This window comes from Vulpes lagopus, chromosome 9 (genome assembly GCF_018345385.1).
Source record: "Vulpes lagopus strain Blue_001 chromosome 9, ASM1834538v1, whole genome shotgun sequence".
NCBI classification, from domain to species: Eukaryota; Metazoa; Chordata; class Mammalia; order Carnivora; family Canidae; genus Vulpes; species Vulpes lagopus.
Window position 1 is genome coordinate 8,499,990 of NC_054832.1, and position 21,468 is coordinate 8,521,457.

A 21,468-nucleotide genomic window follows, 5' to 3' on the forward strand; every position below is an offset into this window, starting at 1 on the left:
CACTGTGGGGGTGGGACACTGTCTTAGGCTGAGGGGTCCGGGATGGCTGTCGGAGCAGGTGACATGACGCTGAACTGGGACCCGAAGGACAGATGGAGCCGGTCATGTGGCCACGGGAAGCTTAGGGACCTATCATGCCACGCAGAGGCAACATCACAGGCACTGGCCCCTCTGACTTGGATTCTGAGCCTTCCGAGGGGAGCTGAGATCTTCTCAAAGCTAATAGGCTCGATCTTAACCATCGAATCCCAACGTTTGAGCCGACGCTGAGTGCTGAGTGACGCTCTGGCAAGGTTGTTTGCAAGAATCTATCTGTTTGTGTGAAACTATAATGATCTGGACTTGGCTCCTAGGCCTGATTGGCTCATGATGTTTATGAAGGTTTCCCTCCGATCTCTAGCAGTCTCCACCAAAATCGTGGCTGTGGGCTGCTGTCAGATGTTCCTTCAGAAGATGCGCTGCAGGGTGATGCTGTCTGTGTCCTGAAGAGTTACTGACCACAGGGCCAGAGGCGGAGAATGACAGAGCCTTGGTCAAGGGTCGCTGCAGGGCGTCCCTGTACCAGCACTCCCTGACCTCAGGCAAAGTGTCTCCTGCCTGCTGCCGGCACCTTGTCCTCTGTGGGTCCAGGCCAGGGCCCCCGGGCTTCCCATGCGACCTTGCTGATTCCTCCGGGGACTTTTATCATCATCCCTACTTGGCAGATTGGGACACTGAGGCTTTCCCGTGGCTTTCCTAAGGGGCCGCATCCAACCTGGTCTGACCCCGACCAGGGGTCTCACCCACAGTGTATTACTGCAGTGACAGCCTAGAAGAGCCAATCCAGACACGATGCCAGCATATCTTTGCGATTCCCGTCGGAAAACAATTTCCCTGGGCAAATAATCCAAACAGTACCGTGGTGGGCCAACGTTTAGCCCGTCGAGGGTAAGCGGAGGCGGGGCTCAGGAGCCCGTGTGCCTCGGTGGCAAACTGCTTTCGTCTCTCCATTTAGTTGGTTCCTTGCTACTCATTGAAATGGGGCCCCAGCTGGGCCGTTCCTTGGGGGTCACATCTAAGGACTCCGAGCAGCCTTACTGTGTGTGTCCGAAAGCAGCCAGTGTTATTTCTTGAAAAATATTTGGTGCTTCAGCGTTTTGAGTAACTCAAGCAGATGCTTTGTTCTTTTCCCAAAGAAGTCAAGAGTTTTTGTTTTTTTTTTTTTTTTTTTTTTTTTCCCCCCTTTCTGAATCAAAACACTCACCGTAGCCCAGGGCTCAGCGGTAAGAAGCTGCTGGAGGGTCTGGTGCCCAAGCCGCCGGGCTGCCTGCCTTAGGAGACAGCTCAGCTGCCAGAGCGGATGGCATCGTGGCTTTATCTCTTCCTGGCTCACACTGCCTTAGGCCGGGCGGTTTGTTTTGGCCTGGGTGATGTTTTTGGGCCAGTGACTTGGTACCCAGGCATGGGAGGTTCTGTGACTTGCTCTTGGGACATTTCTTTACATGCCTTTTCTGGAGACCCTCTGGGACCCTCCGAGCACAGGGCTGGGTGGGCTTGCTTGGCTGAGGTGCCGTGGCTGCAGGAAGGATGTGGTTTGATAGCTTTGCAGAGAAGGTTCTGGCATCAGGAACTAGGCAGTTGTATTTTGCAAATTTGATGAGTGGGGTTGGTGGGGGGGAAGTATTTTGGGTTCCAGCTTACTTTCTTTGGCTACAATCCTAGAATCCAAGAATATCCGACCTGGCAGGTGCTTTGTGATCTAGCCCTTCCTCTTCTGCTCCAGGTGGGGAGGCTTCCTGGAAGGCCACAAGAGGGGAGGAGGGTTAGGGAGAAGGTAGCAAATGCATATTTGCACACCCACTTAATCATCGCAGGGCTTCCGTGCCTGGGTGGGAATGTGACTCCCTTTTGCAGAGGAGAAACCAGTCTGGAGATTTTTTTAAAAAAATTATTTATTTATTCATATGAGAGGGTGGGGGGCAGAGAGAGGCAGAGACACAGGCAGAGGGAGAAGCAGGCTCCATGCAGGGAGCCCGATGTGGGACTCGATCCCGGGACTCCAGGTGCTCAACTGCTGAGCCACCCAGGTGTCCCAGGCTGGAGATGTTAAGAAACTCCCCAAAGGTTACTATAAAGATACCCCTACATTTTGGCCCATGTGACTCTGAGATATGTGATAATCACAAGGGTCATAATCACCAACGTCCTGAATACTAACTACCCCGGAAACTGCGCTGGCCTCTTCTGCATGATGCCCTCAATCCTCACATCAGCCCTTTAGGAGAGGGGCTAGTTCCACCCTTGTTTCGTAGTTGAGGAGACAAGGCCCAGAGAAGGTTTAAGGGATTTGCCCTGCACGGCTCAGTGATGAGCTACATGACCAAGCCTGACCCAGTCCCCACATTCTGGAGCTTTAGGTCCATGTCACCGGTGGGAGGGGTTGGGTCTGCAGAGTCGCGCACTGCCCCTCGCTCCACCTGCCCTGAGGTGGGACACCTGCTCTGGCCCCAAATGGCCTCTCCTGTTGGATTGGCTATTTCTCATCTCTTCCACCTGGATCTTTAGTGATTCAGATGATTTGATTTGATTCGGTTTCCATGGGAATCTGCATCTGTGTGCTTACCAGGGCTCCCTGGGCTGTGAGCTAATGTCACCCTCCCACCCCGACCCTGGGGTCTCTGGGTGCGGGTGTGGGTCTGGGGCGGCGGGAACTGGGGCACAGGAGGCAGTGGGCAGCGTCTCCTGGGGTCCGGCTCCCACTCTGGAGCCCAGTCTGATCCTGAGGGAGGGCGAGGGTGTGGGCAGAGGTGATGATATTTCCCCTTTCCTTGGAAGCAGATCAACTTCTAGGGAAAATGGAAACAGTGACCTTTTGCTAATTTCTTTCTTTCCACACATTGCTGCTTGTTTTCATGCTCCCCGACTGAAGGTGGGCGGAACTCAGAGGCTTGGAAGTCCTCGACCCACCATTTCCCATCCTCGAGCTTCCCCGGCCCCACCTCCCAGCAAGGCCACTGGGGCTTAGAGGCAACCCTGAGTGACAGATGGCAGGAGCGCTCATCTGGGTCACGGAGAAATGAGGCTTGCCTCCTGTGTCTCCTCTGTGGGTTTCCTGGGAGTGCCCTCCTGGGCGTGGGGGGCACCTCGCCCATGCAGCACCCCCCGTGGTGGGCCTCAGCTCCCCTTCGGTCTGCGCAGCCCAGGCTGTCAGGCTCACCGAGTGTAGACCCCCATCTCCTGGTGTCACAGGGTGGGTGCAGGGGACTGAATCAGGTTCCAATCAGCTCAGTCTTTGCTAGCTGTGTGTCCTTGGCCTGTGGCCCGACCTCCCAGGGGCTGAGTCTTCTGATCTGTAATCTGGGGGAGTATCGCCATCCCCGAGGGTGTTGTGAACGTGATAAACACAGCATAGGCCTCAGCACACAAGCCTCCCACTTCTGCTCCATGGATGGACGGCCCGTTGGATGGATGGCCGGCCCTCCTCCTCCTCTTTTCTCTGATTCCGACAAAGACTTTCCTCCTAATTCTTTCTTCCTCCGAGAATTGCGGTCTTTGGTGTGGGTTCCGGCTTCACTCTGTATTCCCAGGCTGACGCCCGTCTGCCCACAGCAGCTGGTTTCCTAACTCTGGAGCTTTTCTCTTCCATGATGTGATGACAGCGTTAAAGAAACCAGCGGAATGGGAGCAGCCGCAGGTTCAGCTGGGCCTCCTTGAGGTCTTCTTATCTTTGAGGGGGGCCTGGTGTGCCTCCTGCAGCCCTGGGGTTTGGCCAGCAGTCAGGACACAGGGGGGCCCAAGGGCTTGTCCTGGATCTTGACTCGTCCGGCCACCTGTGGGTGTGTGTGCTGGTGTGCACGGATGCTGGCGTTTCCCATCTGTGAAATGGCTGTCATATAGTGTTTGCTCAGTAAACAGATGACTGTCCTTATTTTTTTTTTTTTAAGATTTTATTTATTTATTCATGAGAGGCACAGAGAGAGAGGCAGAGACATAGGCAGAGGGAGAAGCAGGCTCCATGCAGGAAGCCTGATGTAGGACTCGATCCTGGGACTCCGGGATCACTCCCTGAGCCCAAGGCAGATGCTTAACCACCGAGCCACCCAGATGTCCCAAGATGACTGTCCTTAAATGCAAATCAACTGTTTCTTGCACACACGCACCCTTCCCTGGCCTCCCTCATTCCTTATCTGCTTCTTAATGGAAAGGAGATGGGTGGCCTAGCTGGGCCCCCCCCCCCCCCCGCCCCACCGCTGGGGGCACTGGAGATGAATCAGGAGGATGCGGGGGTGGGGGGTGGGGGTGTTATTTACAAAAAGATGGTGGTGGGGCAAGCCCTTGCCATTTCCTCCCAAGCCCTTGTCACGATTTGCCTTTCTTGACACAACAAGGCTGGACTTAATGCTGCGTCTGGCCAGCCCTAAATCAGGTTTCTTTGCCTCTTGTTCCACAGAGCGCCCTCCGCCCTTGGCCATGCCTGGACCAAGGCTCGCTAGACTGAGGGGAGGGGCAGCCCAGCGCACCAGCTGACTTGGTGTCTGGCTAACTGTGTCATCCTTTAGAGTCCAGATCATTCAGTGTCTCCCCAGGGCCCACTGGAAAGGAGGGGATTACGGAGGAGGGCGGCAGCTGGTCTCAGAGCTCCCCTGGATCATTCAGCCAGTTGACTTAAGCCATTGGGACCCCCTTGTGGCTTCATAGGGATTCTCTTTGGGATAGGCCTCCTTAACAGCCAGCATGGAGCCAAATGCTACAGTTTGCAAAGCACTTCCCGGTGCATACCACGGATTTAGGCTTGGGAGCAGCTCCATGCGCAGATGGACTTATTACTGCCCTCGGTTTACAGCTGAAGGGATTCCCAGTCTAGTCTGATAACTTGGCCAACGGCACATGATAAATGCAGCATTAGGGTTAATATCTCTCAACAGATAACTGCTCTAAATGAGGAAATGTCTGTTGTTCTACTGACCTGGAGGACCTATGAATGTCACCCAGTCCCAGACCCCTTCCAGCGTCCTGAGCATATCGTTTTTTTGTCCTCATGCTCATGAGATGGCTCCTGCACCTCCAAGCACCTCATTCATATTCCAGGGAGGAAGCAGGTGGAAGGGTGAAAGGAAAACAAATCAAAAGGCAAATTTTGAGCCTTACAACAACAGCAACAGCAACAACACCTCTCCTCAAAGCTCCAGCAAGTTCTGCTGACATCTCATGAGCCAGAAAAGACTCTCTGGACCACCTTCGGCTACCAGGGAGATGGGGGAGGGGAGGATTTTATCAGGCGCAGTGCTGGGAATTCTTCCTAAGGGAGGCCGTAACAAATGTTTGAGGGGCCAACCAACACAGGCAGCCAGAGTTTATAAAGCTCGGAAGCCAGGATTGGCGGCCAAAATGAAATCTTTAAGGAATGCTGAGTGGTAGCTGCTGCTTTCACCACCTGCCGTCTCGCAAGCCAGCGCGTAGGCAGTAGGAATAGGATGGGGGCCGTTTCTGCCCCTTACCAGCTTACAGGTGGTGTGGACTATGTGAATCTCGGTGTCCTTTTGGGGCCGGACCATGTCTGGGGCAGAGCCGGCCTTTCCCTCTGGGAATTGGCTGGCAGGTGGGAGGTGGCGATTAAGCATCTTTGCCCTGCGGTGGGTGATACAGATAAAAGAACCGTCGTGAGGCCAGAGGGCCAGCCTGGGACGGTGATGTCTATGCGGAGGCCCTTCCAGGTGGGGTCCTGGTCCAGCCATCAGTGTGGAGACAGGCGCATGCCCGGGGAAGGATGGGAGGAGCCGGTTATTCCTCTATTCCACACTCCAGGGTAGCCTAGCAGGTGGCTGCGGATGGCGGGTCCCTGCAGATGCTGGGGAGATGGAAAGCCATCTGCAGTCACACATCAGTGGGCGGGCTGATGTAGAGTCACTGTGCACGTTCTGTGTTAAAGGTTTCTATTCTTCATGTAACATCTGGTACACAGAGAGACTAAAAGAGATGTCACTGAGCACACACGGGCCTTGGGACTCGGGCTGTCTTGGGTTCCCTTCCAGCTGGGTGACCTCGGGTAGATTGCTTGCCCTCTCTTAGCCTGTCTCCACTTCTGTAAAAGAGCACGGTTGTTACCCGGTAGGGTTGTGTGCATCCCACGAGAGGACACTTGTAAATGCTCAGGCAGGGCCTGAGTGCGGTCGGAGGGCTGACTTGATGCTTGTTGCACCGTATTGCCATCTCCTCTATACCCTGAGAGAGTGGCTGTCTACCTTTTCCAGAGGAGGGGAGAGGAGAACTCCTGCAGCCTGGGTTTTTCTCAGTTGCATGCCCCTGGCTGGGTCAGACCCCCATGTGCAGGGACTTCTGAGGTCCGGCTCTGAACTGGGGTAGAGCTGAGGTTGGAGAGCTGGCTGATGGAGGAATCGTGCGTGGCTTTCCGGACACCGTCGTAGCCAGAGAGAGGAACCTTAGTGAGCCCCAGGACAGGGGACTTCCCCCCGTCAGGCAAGGGGACATGAAGTGCGCTGGGCACTGGCTTTCTTTGGGAGCATGTGGGGGATGGGAGGTAGGTCCGTCCCTACAGGATACTGCATAGTGATTCATCCCCATGGAGACAGGAGGACAGAATGTTCCTGTGGGTCCAAAGAGGACAAAGGCATGTGTTTGTGAGTGATTTCCTCCATCCAGTCTCAGGTATGGTCTTGATTTTGGCTGGTGGAGAGAGAGCACCAGGGCTGGGGGGGTTGGGTATGTGTGTGTGTGTGCAGATGTGTGTGAGTATATGTGCACATCTGTGTGCACGTGTGTGCATGCATATGCATGTATGCACCTGTACTTGCGTGTGTGGGGGTGTGTGCATGCATCTGTGAGGTAAAGGAATGGGGCTCGCACGAGAAAGGTCACACTTGCCTTTCCTCCTCCTCCTACCTGTGTGGGCTGGTGGGCACAGAAGTCAGCGGACGCCTTCTGGGGGCCCCTGCACCAGCGTGAGGACCCAGAAGCTCCGGTTCTGATCCTGCTTCTACCGCTACAAGCTGTGTGACCTTGGGGAGGTCTCCGCAGTTTCTTCATCTGTGAGATGAGGGTAGAGAGGCTTGCCTGGGGCCGCGGGGGTCGGGCGCCCTGCCTGACGCTTGGCGGGCGCTTAGCACGCCTTAATTCCTCACCTGAGCACCCCCAGCCCCGGGAGACAAGTGCCTGAGCACCTTGGCTGCGTGGCTTCCACTTTCTCAGACTGGAGGCCTTATCCTTCCTAGTAAGGCGAGCCACGGCTAATACCGCTCCTGGCTGCGCTGAAGTTCGGGCCAGGGGTGAGGCGGCGGGCCTCGGGCACCACGCCTGCCTGGGTCCTCCAGAGGCTGAAGCTCAGTGGGGCTCATGCCATCCTGGGAGGTTTGACCCCACTCCTGGGAAATTTCACGCCCATCCTGGAATTTTCCGAGAGGAGCTGGCCAAGAATCTTATAACCAATTAAGGGACGGAGTAGAGCCTGAACCCAGAATAGTTGGTGGACTCCCTAGAGAAGTTGTGGGACTCTGATCATTTATTCTGAGGTCTTCATCCAACAGCTCAGGAGGACCTACTGTGAGCACTGAGGCCTGGGGGTAGGAAAGTAAGTGACGCAGGAGCAGCCCCTTCCTTCGTGGACGCGTGTAGCCCTGGTTCCGTGGTTATATAACGTGAAGGCCTCCACAAAGATGAGTCAGCGTCTGTCACACATGCCCCGCCCCTGGGGGCTGCCAGGGACACCCTAGGTGCCAGCCAGGGCTGGGCATCCCGTAGACTCTGCCACCGAGGTGGTGCCTGGGCACCGTGTCGAAACGCTCCGCTCCCTGTACCCAGGATCCCCTTTCCTCCTGGCGCTGTGTTTCGGACCACAGGGTGGCCTCCTCTCCTGTCTTCCAGGTAGTGACCCAGGGCTCGAGGGCTTGGGGAAGGGCAGAGCTGGGATTTGGAGCCTGGTGACCCCAGGCTGGGGGGGGCTGCTGCCTGGCCTGGCCTATTTTTAGAGGGCGCCTTGTGGGTCAGCAGGCGAGACAATGGAGACTGTGGCCCTCTCAATGAGCTATTGTTCCCAGTTGGCTCCAAGGCCTGGGCTGGGCCCAGCAGATGACCGTGGCCCCCACTGGGGGGCCAGGCCGTTGCTTCATCGTCTGTGGATTTTTCCAGTGTTTGTACAGGCAGCCGCGGAGTGCCGGGTGCGGAGGGGAAAAGAGATGGTGGCCTCCGTGTTGGGGGGTGATGAGGCACGTGGCTTCGAAGGACCCTTGTGATGGGGGGTGGGCCTGGGGCTGATGGGGAGTGGGGGTCCCTTCCATGCTGTGGCCTGTTTGGGCGCATCCACCTCACCTGGCAAGCACGCACACGCCCTTGTGAGGCTCCACGGTTCTCCCCATTCCGCAGGTGTGATGGCAGCCTGGGACCCCCCTCCGGTAGGCAGCACCCCACCTGCTTGCTTCAGGGGTCTTCAGAGCGAGGGCTGGAAGCCCTGCGTCGCTCTGCTTGGGATGGGGAGGGGAGCAACTTCTTGCTATAAACGTGCAAACACTGTGCTCCCCTGTTCTGGAGGCAGAGGCTGAAAATTGGGGTGTATTTCTTTATTCGTGAGCCAAGTTTCTCAGATTGATAACCATTGACTTCAGAGGATGGGGTGCCTACCCTGCTCCCCCTTTCCCCCTGCCCCTGCTGCCCAGTGGGTGAAATCCTCTTTTCTTTTTTCCTTTCCTTTCCTTTCCTTTCCTTTCCTTTCCTTTCCTTTCCTTTCCTTTCTTTCCTTTCTTTCTTTTCTTTTTTTCCTTTTCTTTTTCTCTTTTCTTTTCTCTTCTTTTCTTTTTTCTTTTCTCTTCTTTTCCTTTTCTTTTCTTTTCTTTTCTTTTCTTTTCTTTTCTTTTCTTTTTTCTTTTCCTTTCCTTTCTTTTTTCTTTTCTTTTCTTTTCTTTTCTTTTCTTTTCTTTTCTTTTTTCTTTTCTTTTCCTCTCCTTTTCTTTCCTTTTCTTTCCTTTCCTTTCCTTTCCTTTCCTTTCCTTTCCTTTCCTTTCCTTTCCTTTCCTTTCCTTCTTTTCTTTTTTTAAAGATTTTATTTATTTTTTCATGAGACACACAGAGAGAGGCAGAGACATAGGCAGAGGGAGAAGCAGCCTCCCTATGGGGAGCCGGATGCAGGACTCGATCCCAAGACCCCAGGATCATGCCCGGAGCCGAAGGCAGATGCTCAACCACTGAGGCTCCCAGGCATCCCTTAAATCCTCCTTCTTGCTGTTCCCAGAATCCCTACAGCATGTCTACAGCAAGCTCTTGGGGCCCACCCCACCACCCCACTGCTAGCTTATGAGTTCTTACTTCCTCTTTTCTGTATATGCATATTGTAGGTGCTTAATAAATGTTTTTGGCTAAAGTTGAACTGACTTCAGTGGAGAAGGAGCTGTGGTGGGATTTGGTCCCCTGCCTGGTAGACAGTATGCATGTGGCTGCATCACACTGCCTCAGGAGCGACCCTTCACAGGTCTGGGATGGAGGGGCTACAGGCACGGTCCCTCCTGCTGTGTCCTAGGGGCCTCCTGGCATCCCTGGAGCCCACGGGTCCTAGGTCTGTTGCCACTGTGCAAGTTGGGGGAAGGGACAGCTTGCCCAGGTCCACAAGGCTCCTAACTAGGGGTTCCGGCCTGTTTCTTCTTCTTGTCCCTGAGGGGTATATATCGACCTCCTCCCTCCTGCCATTAGTGAGTGACCAGTAGGGTTCACATTTAGGCTGGCGTTTGGGAGCAGGTGTAGATTGGCATCTGGAGTGTTCCCTCTTGGGAAATAAATGTCAAGTGCCAACCTAAGGTGGCCTCCTGCGGCCTGAACGTGGTTTGACTCTTGGAGCTTCTCGGAGTGTGAGGGAGTGAGAAGCATGTGGGGAACCCAAAGTTGTGTCTCTCGGTGGGTCCTGAGTGTGACTCGGGGCAGCTGGATTGGTTTCCCTGAGCCAGAGTGTCACCGGCCACCAGCTCAGGAGTGCGCTGACGAGGATGTGGAGGCGGGTCGTTCAAGAGGTGAAGGCTTTGATCACCTCAGTTTCCCGGATGGGGAAAACCAGGTCCTGTGCAGAGCGGGGCTGGGGCCAGTGCCTTCCCCAAGGTTAATGCAGTGGGTGGCACAGTATGAGCCCAGGATTCTGTCCTCTGCCTCCCAACTGGCTTCCCCTTCCCTCCCTGGTCCTTGGAGTGGTTTCTCTGGCCGGAGAGATCTGCTGCCCAAAGGCCAGGGCTCTCCTGACCAAGTGAGGAACAGACTCGGAGCCTCCTTAAAACACAGCTGGAAACACACTGTGCACCTGCAGTCAGTAGTCGTGGCCGCCCCCATCACAGGCCCCTCTGTCTCCTGTCTGTCCTCAGGAGCAGGACATCGAGACCGTGCATGGCTCCATCCACGTCACGCTGTGCGGGACCCCCAAGGGCAACCGGCCCGTCATCCTCACCTACCACGACATTGGCATGAACCGTAAGTTTCCGCAGGGGGTGGGGGTGGGAGAGGACGGGGAGGAAGGGCTGGTGGGGGCGAGTCCAGCTGTTTCTCTTCCGCTGGCACTTCCTGGAGCTGTTGTGGGAAGAGCACTTGCCCCAGACTGGAATGCACTAGGCAGGGCACAGAGCTGTGTCTGTGCTGGGTGTGCTGGCTGTGCTGGGAGCGCCACTGTCTGTGTGTGACAGTGACATCTTTTGATTCGTCTGTACCGTTGTTTTTATTATTTTCACTGAGTTGTACAGCCATCAGCACCATCCATGTGAGAACAGCTTCCTCACTCTGTACCCCCATCTCCCTTACCCCCAGCTCAGCCCCCGGCAGCCTCTAGTCCACTTTCCATCTCTAAGGACATGCGTATCCCCGATGTTTTTTTTATAAACGGAATCCTACCATCTGTGGTCTTTTGGGACTGGCTCCTTTCATCACGGCTTCAGAGTTGACGAGTAGGCTCTACTGCGTCCTCCCTCTTGGTGGCTGGCTGGTATTCCATTGAGCGCATCGGCCCCGGTCTGCTCATCTGTTCTTCAGTTGATGAACGTGTGGATGGTTCTTGCTGTGTGGCCCTTGCGAACAGCACTGCCATGAAGGTTTACCCTGTGGTCTCGAGGTTCCCGGGAGTGTCACCCTATGTGGGTTCCCCATATTGCACAGATGGTGAAGGAGTAAGATCTGCTGATGGTAAAATCACAGACGACAGAAGGGGGTCTTCCCGTGGCGACTGTGACAGCCCTTGTGTCCAGTCACCTCCGCAAGCCGGACGATGGCTTGATTTGTGATTGGCAGCCTGCTGCCTTGCGTGTTTTTCCTCCAGCTCATGAGTGCCTTGAGGCAGGGATGTCAGTCACTGGAAACCATTTTCTCCTTTATCTTCCCTTCTCTTTTGTTCCTCTTCCTCACCTGTGTGCTCCCCTCATGTCCAGCAGGTACCAGCTCCCCATGCTAGCTACGTGGAAGTCTGTTACCTTATTTTTTTTTTTAAGATTTTATTTATTTATTTATTTATTTATTTATCCAAGAGAGACACAGAATGAGAGAGAGAGGCAGAGACACAGGCAGAGGGAGAAGCAGGCTCCATGCAGGGAGCCCGATGCGGGACTCGATCCCGGGACTCCAGGATCACGCCCTGGACCAAACCCATTACCAGTTATTTTGGTGCTGCAGGTAGAATAGCATGTGGTGAAAAATACCAAGTATTGGCTTGTCGGGTGACACTTGATGGAAAGGTGCAGTATCTTGTGGAATGGGAAGGAGCAACTGCATCCTGACTGTAGGACTGTACATTATGTTCACTGCACTCTCATTTTTTGTAGGTACAGTTCAAAGCCCTAAAGGATAAAGGAGTCTGGCTTTTACTATCTTTCTTAAAAAAAAAAAAAAAAGTCAAAAAATTTCACAAAAGGAGATGATACTAGCCTTAACATGTACCTGTCAATGTTATGGATATTGTCATAAAAAGATATCTTTTAAAAATCAGAACAGAGACTTAATTTTTTAAAATCTTAAGATTTGTAGAATGTTTCTAGGATAGGGTATTAAAAATGATTCAAATCCATGCATGGTGTTAGATAATTTTTCTAATTATTCCATTGAGTCAGTTTTTGTGATTAGTGGTTATCAGATCAAACAGATCATGTAGATGGATAGCACAGGTATTTGGAGAAGCGTCTGTTTTGTTACCAAAATGTTGGAAAAAATTTATTTCAATACCTTTCAGATTTCATAAAGTGCAGTGTATATAATGCCTCCTAAAAGACTGTAAAATATTGAAATTTTCTTTCAAGCAAAGTGTAAAAAATATATTGAGCTTGTAAAAAAAAAAAAAAAAAAAAACAATGGTGCCAAACCGCTGAGCCACCCTGGGACCCCCCTGTTACCTTATTTTACCAGACTCTGGTGAGGAAGGGAAATGCGTGTGGTGGTGTTACACGCCCCCATTGCAGAGGCTCACTCTTCTAGAAAGCCAGGTCCAGAAACAAAAGATCCCCAGACCTCGGTGGCTGCACACAGTCTACATTTCTCTCACCCTCGTGTAACACGTCTGGGCGTCCTGTAGGAAATCTTGCGCACGGTGATTCCAAGACCCAGGCTCCTGCCAGCTGTGGCTCCTCCATCCCCGGGGCCCTCAGTGCCTTCGACATCTGGCTTATGACAGCAGAGAGAGAAACCTAGAAGAGTGGGTGGCAGGTGTTAACAACAACCTGTGAGCTTCAGGTGCTGTTGGCCAGAACCCGGTCACATAGCTGCCTTGCACTGCAAGGGAGTCTGGGAAATGTAGTCCCGCTGTGTAGCCAGGAAGGAAAGGGGGGGTGCTTTGGTGACCAACTGCCATCTCTTTGCCCCAGACCTGAGCATCTGGGATACTCATCCAAGGCCACATAAGAAGTGAGAGGGTCCATGCTTTATCTCCTATGCTCCTCCTTGGTTGAGAATCGTGTGCCCTGACCATTACTTCCAATGTGGGGGTTCAGGGGACCCACACAGAGAGAGGGCATGAGTGTGGCAAGCTCACTCACGCCGGGGCCATTGCATCCACGATGGATGGAGAAGATGCAGGAGCCGGGACGGGCGTCTCCTCCCAGCGCCGGCTCCAGGTGTGAGCTTCAGCCGCCAGCACGCACAGCAGAGTTGACTGGCCGTTTCCACCTCCGTGCCCGCTGCCTTTTATCACCAGAGGGGAGTGGGATGGGGCAAGAAGGTGGGCGTGCTTTCTCGAATGTTCCTGGGAGTGACATCAACAAAAAGGCATCACGTGCCGCCGAGCACCCAGATGTATTCTTGCCCTACTTGTGCCTCTTCTCTCTCTCTCCCTGGCCTGTTCTCCAGACAAAACCTGCTACAACCCCCTCTTCAACTCCGAGGACATGCAGGAGATCACACAGCACTTCGCCGTCTGCCACGTGGATGCCCCTGGCCAGCAGGACGGTGCTGCCTCCTTCCCCGTGGGGTAAGACCCGGAGCCTTGTGCCCCAGGTGGGGGACGGGAAAGCCACGCGGGTGGACTGGGGGTGGGGGGGGCGAAGGCAGGCATCACACTGGGTTTTTGTTTGTTTAATTGTAGTAAGATATACATAACCTAAGGTTTACCATCTTAACCATTATTGAGTGTGGAGTTGAGTAGCATTAAGTGCATTCACGCTGGTGTGCAGCCGTCCCCACCGCCCATCTCCAGGACTTACTCACCATCCTAAACCAGAACCCCATCCCTGCTAAACACCACGTCCTGATTCCCTGCCACCCAGGGAGCTAGTTCTTTCATAGGTGTGGGTGCCCCTATGCACACCTCTGCGTGGGACTGAGTGGGAGAGGACTTTGACAAGAAAAATCGTTAGGAGAGAGTTCTAGAAAGGTTGGAGGAAAAAGAGAGGGAACAACAGGAAATAATATTGATGGAGTACTTCCTGTGGTCCAGGCTTAGTTTTTTTTTTTTTTTTTTTTAAGGTTTATTTATTAACCTTATTTATTTGAGAGAGAGAGAGACAGAGAGTGAGAGAGAATCTGGAGTGTAGGAGGAGAAGCGGAGGCAGAGGGAGAGACAGTCCAAGCAGACTCACTGCCCAGCACAGAGCCCAAACTGGGGCTCGATCCCATGACCCTGAGATCATGACCTGAGCCGAGATCAAGACTCAAATGGTCGACTGACTCAGCCACCCAGGAGCCCATCACCACTCCCCCCCGCCCCCGCCATCCCCACCTCGGCTTAGTTTTTATGAACACAAGTCACTTGCACTTGTCCGATGGCTAGTATACGTGCCTGGCATTAGAGCTCCATTTCCTGGATGAAGAAACTGAGGGGCAGAGGGCTGAGTAGCTTACCCTTCGAGGTTGCACAGCTGGTTTAACTGGGGGAGTCGGAGAGTGTGCTGGCTCTAAGGATCATGTCCTCTTTAGGGCGTCAGGGTCCCTCGTCTGGGTGTTTAGCTGCATGCTCCTCCTCGGGGTGCAGTCAGGGCAGCCTTCCGGTCTCCCCTGTGAGCCTCAGGACAGGCTACTCTCAGTGTGCCCGGTGCGGAGGGGAGGCCGACCTCTTAGAGGTACCCCCTGCCCCCCATCCCGAGGTTGTCATTAAACCAGGGGGTGGTGGCATCAGGCTCTTGGGTTTCAAGTCTCCCAGATGGGGCCTTCTAGACATTCACAGATAGATTTCCTTTTTTTTTTTTTAATTTCTTAGTTTTTGTTGGTGTTGAGAATTATCCTTAAAAATTAACCTTTATCAGAGAAGGGAAAGGATACGCAGTCCCATGGAGCGACAACCAAACCTTAAAAGCTTCCTAACACAGCAGACACAGTTAACTGTCTACTAGCAGATTAAACCAGATTAAACAAATTCATCTTTGTTTGGGACAACTGTTTGAAAGACTTGAGGTGACCGAGGGGCTCTTAGGTCCCCAGGGGGAGATTTAAGAAAACGTCCTGAGGTTTGGGCCCCGGCTTCTGGAATCTTCACTAAGTTGACCTGGAGGTCACGATGCAGGGTACGTGCTCCCCCAGTTAGCAGGTGATTTCAGTGCGTGGTTGGTGACATCTATGGCATGGATGGCCCCCGCCTTATTTCTGCCTCCTGTAGTTGGGGGGCTCCCAGTCCCTCTAGGGTACACCCCCTCTGTCCCGAGGCTGAGGTAGCAAGGCAGGGATGGGCACCCCAGCTCTGGAGTCGGCTTTCTACAGATGGTGGGGGGCTGGTGATAGAATCTTGTTACCTCTTGGCTATGCACCCAACCCTAGGAACAGCGAGAAAAGATGCCGATGGGTGTTAAGTGGCTTCCCCAGAATCACCTTTTGGAGGCTGCTGGCTGTTAACTGAGTCACGGCCACTGTGAAAGGACACTGGCTCCATTTATGCATAGACATACCACCCAGGGTCTTTCTGGCTCTTTCTGGAGCATTTGTACACGCTGGTTCCCCCCACTTAGAATATGTATCCTATACTCTACGCTCCTCGAACCCCAATGCCCTCCTTCAGTGTCACTGCTCCAGGAAGCCCCCCCTAACCACCTGACCAGAACAGGGCTCCCTGTTTCGGCCGCCCTTCTGCACACGCCCACCTCCCTCGTGGTCACCTTTGTCCTCACTCTCCCTTGTTCCACCCGGCCCGTGTGCTGGACCGGGTCTGCTGTGCTCCCGCGGTCTCCCCGTGGCCTCTCCAGGAGCCTGGCATGAGTGAGCACCAGTCACTCCTTCGCGAAAGAACTCCTTTGTGTGTATTCTGAGTCCTCCTCCCTGAGGCCAGCCTGTGGGTGCCTCCCAGCCAAGGCTGTCCCTGTTTCCCGCAGCACCCTAGCCCATCCGCTGGTCTTGTGAGGCCTCTTGCCAGCTCCCCCAGGGACCTGTCTAGAGTATCATGGGATGCCCAGAGGAGCTTGCTCCTAACACGGTGTGCTGTGTGGACTTGCTTTTGATAAAAAAGGCCAGGCTCTCTGATGGCACCTAAGGTCTTGGTGAAAGGGATGATTCTTGGAGTCCTTCCAGAGAAGACGGGAAAGAAAATGTGCAGAACTCTGGCTGGGGTTGTTAGCTCCTGGTGGGACAGAGGTCCCTGACCTTTCTGGAGATTCCGGGGAGGTGAGCACACAGTCTCTTGCGAGGAGGCAGAGGGAGCAGCAGGTGCAAAGGCCAGGAAGAGAGCACGCCTAGAAATGCTCCAAGAGACACCAGGAGCAGGGTTGCTGTTAGTCGAGAGGAAGGAACCACCCCGGACAGTGTCTGGGGTTGGCAACGGGTACGCTTGGCCCAGCGGGTACCCCATGCGGGCCCTGCTAAGGACTTGGTGACAGGAGACTGTTGTTCCCTACCCTCTGGGAAGGGGAAGCGTCTGCCTGAATGCACAGGCTCAGGGCAGCCTGCAGACTCCATCGTCACCCATCCTGAGTCCTCAGCGCTCCCACTGTCCTCGATACCCGCTGTGGTGATCCAGCTTTGACAGAGGGGAGCCTCCCAGCCCTGCAGTAACAGGAACCAGGGGCCCAGCAGATGTGTGGCATCCCCGTGCCTTAAAATCCCCCTGGGTTCTCTGTCTCCCCAAACCCACTGGGTGCAGCTCTCCGGGGTGGCCCGCCTCTTTGTACCCTCTCCAAGCTCCTTCCAGAGCTTGGGGGCAGCGGGGGGGACTTCCCTGCTGCCAGGAATGTTTTATGGGAGAGCGGCCTGCGGGCCCCCTTCTGGGACGTGACTGAGGAATCCCAGAGCCCAGGTGAGATGCCACACTAAGGGCCTGCCTGGCCACGAAGTCAAGTGGCTCTTCCCGGCGTCAGTGCTGTGTAATCCCACTGGAACCTCGCAGACTTGTTGTAGGGATTAGATGAGCTTCTGATGCTCCTCAGAGGCTTGGTGGGGGACCTGGAGCATAGGAAGCAATCCGTCCAGGGTCAGTTTACAAACAGGGGGAGCATTGGGATGGGGCACGGCCTTGCACCGTGGAGCAGGCTCGTGCTTGCTGCCGGGAAGGAGGGCTGCAGGGGCCTGGGCGGGGATGGGGGCTCGTGATCGGGCATACAGGTCGTGGGTGGGCCCAGCCCATCAAGTGTGTTCCCGTTTGAGGATTCATTTCCTCCGGGGTCTCGCTCTCACTAACGGCCTCTGCGTGGCTTCTCCCGAAGGTACATGTACCCCTCCATGGACCAGCTGGCCGAGATGCTTCCTGGAGTCCTCCACCAGTTTGGGTAAGAGTGAGGGATCTGCTCCCCCAGCAGCCTGCAGAGAAGGGTGGCTTCTAGCTTCCGCCTTCCCCTGGCCTTGATCTAGCCTGTCCCCCCTGCAACGTAGGAGAGAAATTAGCTGTCATGCGTTGTGACCTGTTTTCCCACAGTCTCTAGTCGGGTCCCACTGGGCTCTTCCCTGGATGCAGACACATCACCCATCCTTTCCCTGCCTCCCCTTCTTTCATTGCTTTCTCTTATCGGCGGAACATTCTGGAAGCGGGTAGCCCGAGCCCTCAACTTCTCCCTCTGTGCCCTATTTCCCCAGTGCTCAGGTCTCTCTTACTCAAGCCTTCGGTGTGAAGATAATACCCCAGAGTTCTTGCCCAATTTATCTTCATTCCAAGTTTCAGAGTCTAAAAAAAAAGCTTGAGAGTGGGAAGAATCGGTGCCGTAACGGGCCTGCCCGTAATGGTCAGACGGTCTCTCAGAGCCTGGGCTGCAGTCGGGAGAGAAGTAAGGAAAAGAGACGAGTCTCTCCAAGGTCACGGCCTCCTGTCAGGCTGCAAAGCATGATGCATTTCGGGTCCTCGAGGCACGTCACAGCCGCGTGTCCCCACTGTGTCTAGCTTGCCAGCCACGCTCAGCGATGAGCGGGACCGATGCTGGAGGAGGCGACGTTCCTTAGGGACCAGGACAGGGGCAGGTTTTAAGAGGGTCATTAGGGCCCCCATCGCTCATTCCTTCTGTCACATGAGTTTTCATTTCTGCTTCCAGGCTGAAAAGCATCATTGGCATGGGAACTGGAGCAGGCGCCTACATCCTCACTCGGTTTGCTGTGAGTTCCTTGGCATTTTTTTTTTGTTTGATTTTTAAAACCATGTTTTAAGTAGAATTAAGATTAAGGAAGACAATTGGAAGACCATCAAAAACCCTGAAACAAAGAGAGAAATGATCCATCACTTCATTTCCGAAGGGAGAACCGCAGTTCACACGGGGGGGTGTGGTCTGGGGTCGTGCGTGCGTGTGTGTGTGTGTGCACGTGTGTGTGTTCTCACGTACGTATGAACCACCTTTCTTTTCCTTCAAGGGACACTCTTTGATCATTGGTTTTGCTCACTTTGCACTTGATTGTGGGTGGGTCCTCACGTCCCTGCACGTGTCACGGGCCGTCTTTACGATAACCCCACGCCTTTTGGATCCTGACTGATGCTAAACTAGAATCTGAGACACATATGTCACCATGACATGGGCCCAAGTGCTACTGGATCGTTCGTGTCCTCACCAAGCAATTGTCTTGAAAATGCAGCGGTGCTTGTTTTATTCACACAGTTGTGTATTCTGACTGCCTGTTATTTGCTGGACTTTGTCAGAAGTTAGAAATGCTGGCAGGAATAAAAAACGGCCTGACTGAGGCTCTGAGCAGATAAAGGAAGGTACACACTAGATCTGAGATGGATGCACGGATGACTCTTCCGGGAGGAGTTGCTAAAGAGCATCCACGTGCCCTTCCTGACTCGGAGCGGGCCGTCTGACGTGCCTGCTTGGCAGGTGGGGGAGAGGAGGTGCAGGGAGGAGAAGTGACTTGCCTAAGGCAGGTCTGCCAAGCACGCACGTTCTACGTCTCCTGCTTCCTGTCCCCACTCTGTCAGGGGCTCAGTCCTGTGTCAGCTGAGCTGGAACCTCAGTTCTGCATGGGGGGTGGGGGTTGAAGGCTCTTGAGGGCAGCGGCCTGCTCTGGCCCCCATGCAGGCCCTTCTCTGGCACTTTGCTCAACCTTCAGTTTGGCCTTTGAAGTCTATAGTATCAGATTGTGGGATTGCCTCTCACCTTATGTCTCGAATTGCAGCTGAACAACCCCGAGATGGTGGAGGGCCTCGTCCTTATCAACGTGAACCCTTGTGCAGAAGGCTGGATGGATTGGGCTGCATCCAAGGTGAGGCTGGGGGTCAGGGACAGGGTCATGGCCAGGATCAGAGTCAGGATCAAGAGTCCGGGCCAGATCAGGGTCCAGGGTCAGGGTCCAGGTCAGGGTCCAATGTCAAGATCAGGGCCAGGGTCAGGGCCAGGATCAGAGCCAGGGTCAGAGTCAGGACTTGGACCAGGGCTGGATCAGGGTCCAGGGTCAGGGTCCAGGTCAAGGTCCAAGGTCAAGATCAGGGCCAGGGTCAGGGGCCAGGGTCAGGGCCAGGCTCCAGGATCAGGTTCAGGGCTAGGACCACGGCTGTATCAGGGCCAGGTTCAGAGTCAGGGCCAGATCAGGGTCCAGGGTCAGGGCCAGAATTAGGGTCAGGATCCAGGGTCAGAGTCAGGACCAGGGTCAGGGTCCATGGTCAGGGCCAAAATCAGGGCCAGAATCAGGGTCAGGGCCAGGATCAGGTTCAGGGCCAGAGTCAGATTCAGGGCCAGGATCAGGGTCAGGCAAGTGGAACAGGTGTGCTTGCTGAGACCCCTCCTAACCTCCTATGCCCCACCCCTGCAAAGAAAGCAGGTTTCCTTTGCTTTGCTTAGAATAGTAAACATGACCTCAGCTATTTGCCGTGCAGAAGATTTCAGTAGGACACTGTGGTCTAAACCAGACATCCCATGGGGATGTGCGTCCTCGAGCCAGCTTTGATAAGCGTAGCTTGGGTTAAGACGTGTTTGCTGAGGATCTAACACGTACTGGGCTTTGCCTGAGACACTGGAAATAAAAAGAAGGACAAGACAAAGGCCTCTCATGTCAGGAACCCACATATTATTGATGAAAAAGCAGGGTGTGTTTCGGACCAGCACTGCCACTCAGTTTGATGACAGTAATGATTAGCTAATGTGTCCTGAGGATTTACCAGGCGCTATTTGTACCCTCTGACCACACTTAATCCTCACACTGACTCCAGGGACTGTTAGAGCCATGTTCCAGAAAAGGAATATCCGAGACTGCGAGTGGCGAGGGAAGCTGTCCAGGGTCCCACAAAGCTAGGCAGTGGGGCTGAACACAGATCCCGTGGACTCTGGTCCTTGAGCCTCCCCTCCTGCCTCCCTCCCTAGTCTCATCCAGCAGGTGTTGGACGGCCCCTCGGCCCAAGCAGTGTGGGTCTGGCAATACAGAGGGCGCAGGGCACAGGCCTGCCTGGAGGAGGGGGCGACCCGTGCTGTCTCGGGAATCTCCGCCCTGGCTGGTGTCCTAGGGTTCCTAGTTGACCTTTTAAAAATGATTATTGTGTTTTTTCATAAAGGCGCTCGTATTTGCCAAGGAGCGGGGAGGCCGTTCCAATTGAAACAGGACCAAACCTTTCAAGCCGGGGTGATCCCGGCCTTTCGTTTTGGAAGTATGTTTTTGCCAAGTGTCGGGTGGCGGTCGCAGACGGAGGTTTGAAGGGCTCGTGCCCCTCCCTGCTGCCTCCCACCCCTGTCTCGGCTTCTCTGATGCTGCATTTTCTTGAATGTTCTACTAGAACGCAGGAGTTCATCTCTCCCATCTGCGTGATATTCAGGAGCGGAGAACACTCCCTGTTTTTTATTTTATTTTCCAGGAAAGGAAGTGAGATCCCAGTCAGCCAGTTTGGCTCCTCGGTTAACTATTCTGAGCCAGACGTGGACAGTGACCATTGGCTAAAAAGGAGCCTGAGGAATGTCCGTGTGGCTTTAGTATCTGCACCATATCCTTCCTTTCCAACCCCAAGAGAAAAAAAAAAAAAAAAAACCCTATATCAAGAGTAATCTACTGTGTGTCAGGCACTGGTGTCAGATCCTGTGACATGTGCGGTTGCCTCCTTTATCCGCACCTTGGCCTCATGACTTGGAAGCTCCTGGCACTGCTGCTTATAGATGAAAGGCCTGAGCTTCAGAGGCTCTGCACCCCCCAGGACCACACAGCAGGGGTCCAGAGCTTCTCTGTCCTGCCGGCCCTTGCCTGACACTGAAGTTGGTCAGCACACATGTATGGAGCTCCCGATGGATGCCTAGCATTTATAGAGCTCCTGCTGTGTACCTAGCATTTGTGGAGCTCCTGCTGTATACCTAGCATTTATGGAGCTCCTACGTTATATCCAGCATTATGTCGGGGAGAGGTATTAGAGGAGAAGGTTGGCAGTGTCTTTAGTGACCTCAGTCTATGCAAAGAGAGGATACTGGCTTGAGGGAGGAGATCTAGAGGATGCTATAGGAAGGCTAGTTCAAGGCAAGCAGATCCTTGCTATCCAGGAGATTGCTCCTTCCTGCTTTGGAAAAAGAAAGTTTATTTTATAGATAAAGCACCCATTCGTATTTAATATTAGGAAAAAATATTGCCATTTCCTTCCTCAAATTCTTTTATTAGAAAAAGATTTTGTTTCTTACTTATTTGACAGAGAGAGGAGAGATAGAGATAAAAATAGAGATAGAGATAGAGATAGAG

At 53.9% G+C, this 21,468-nt stretch overlaps 1 protein-coding gene across 1 annotated transcript in view; it reads left to right on the forward strand.

The window, feature by feature from the left end:
- The window catches only part of NDRG1 (N-myc downstream regulated 1), a 57,372-nt gene that overhangs the window by 18,429 nt on the left and 17,475 nt on the right, over positions 1–21,468 (forward strand). Inside the window, exons 4-8 of the mRNA XM_041768475.1 lie at positions 10,329–10,434; positions 13,282–13,402; positions 17,052–17,114; positions 17,868–17,928; positions 18,940–19,026. Coding sequence (XP_041624409.1) covers positions 10,329–10,434; positions 13,282–13,402; positions 17,052–17,114; positions 17,868–17,928; positions 18,940–19,026 — 438 coding nt within the window. The remainder of the gene's footprint in view (positions 1–10,328; positions 10,435–13,281; positions 13,403–17,051; positions 17,115–17,867; positions 17,929–18,939; positions 19,027–21,468) is intronic.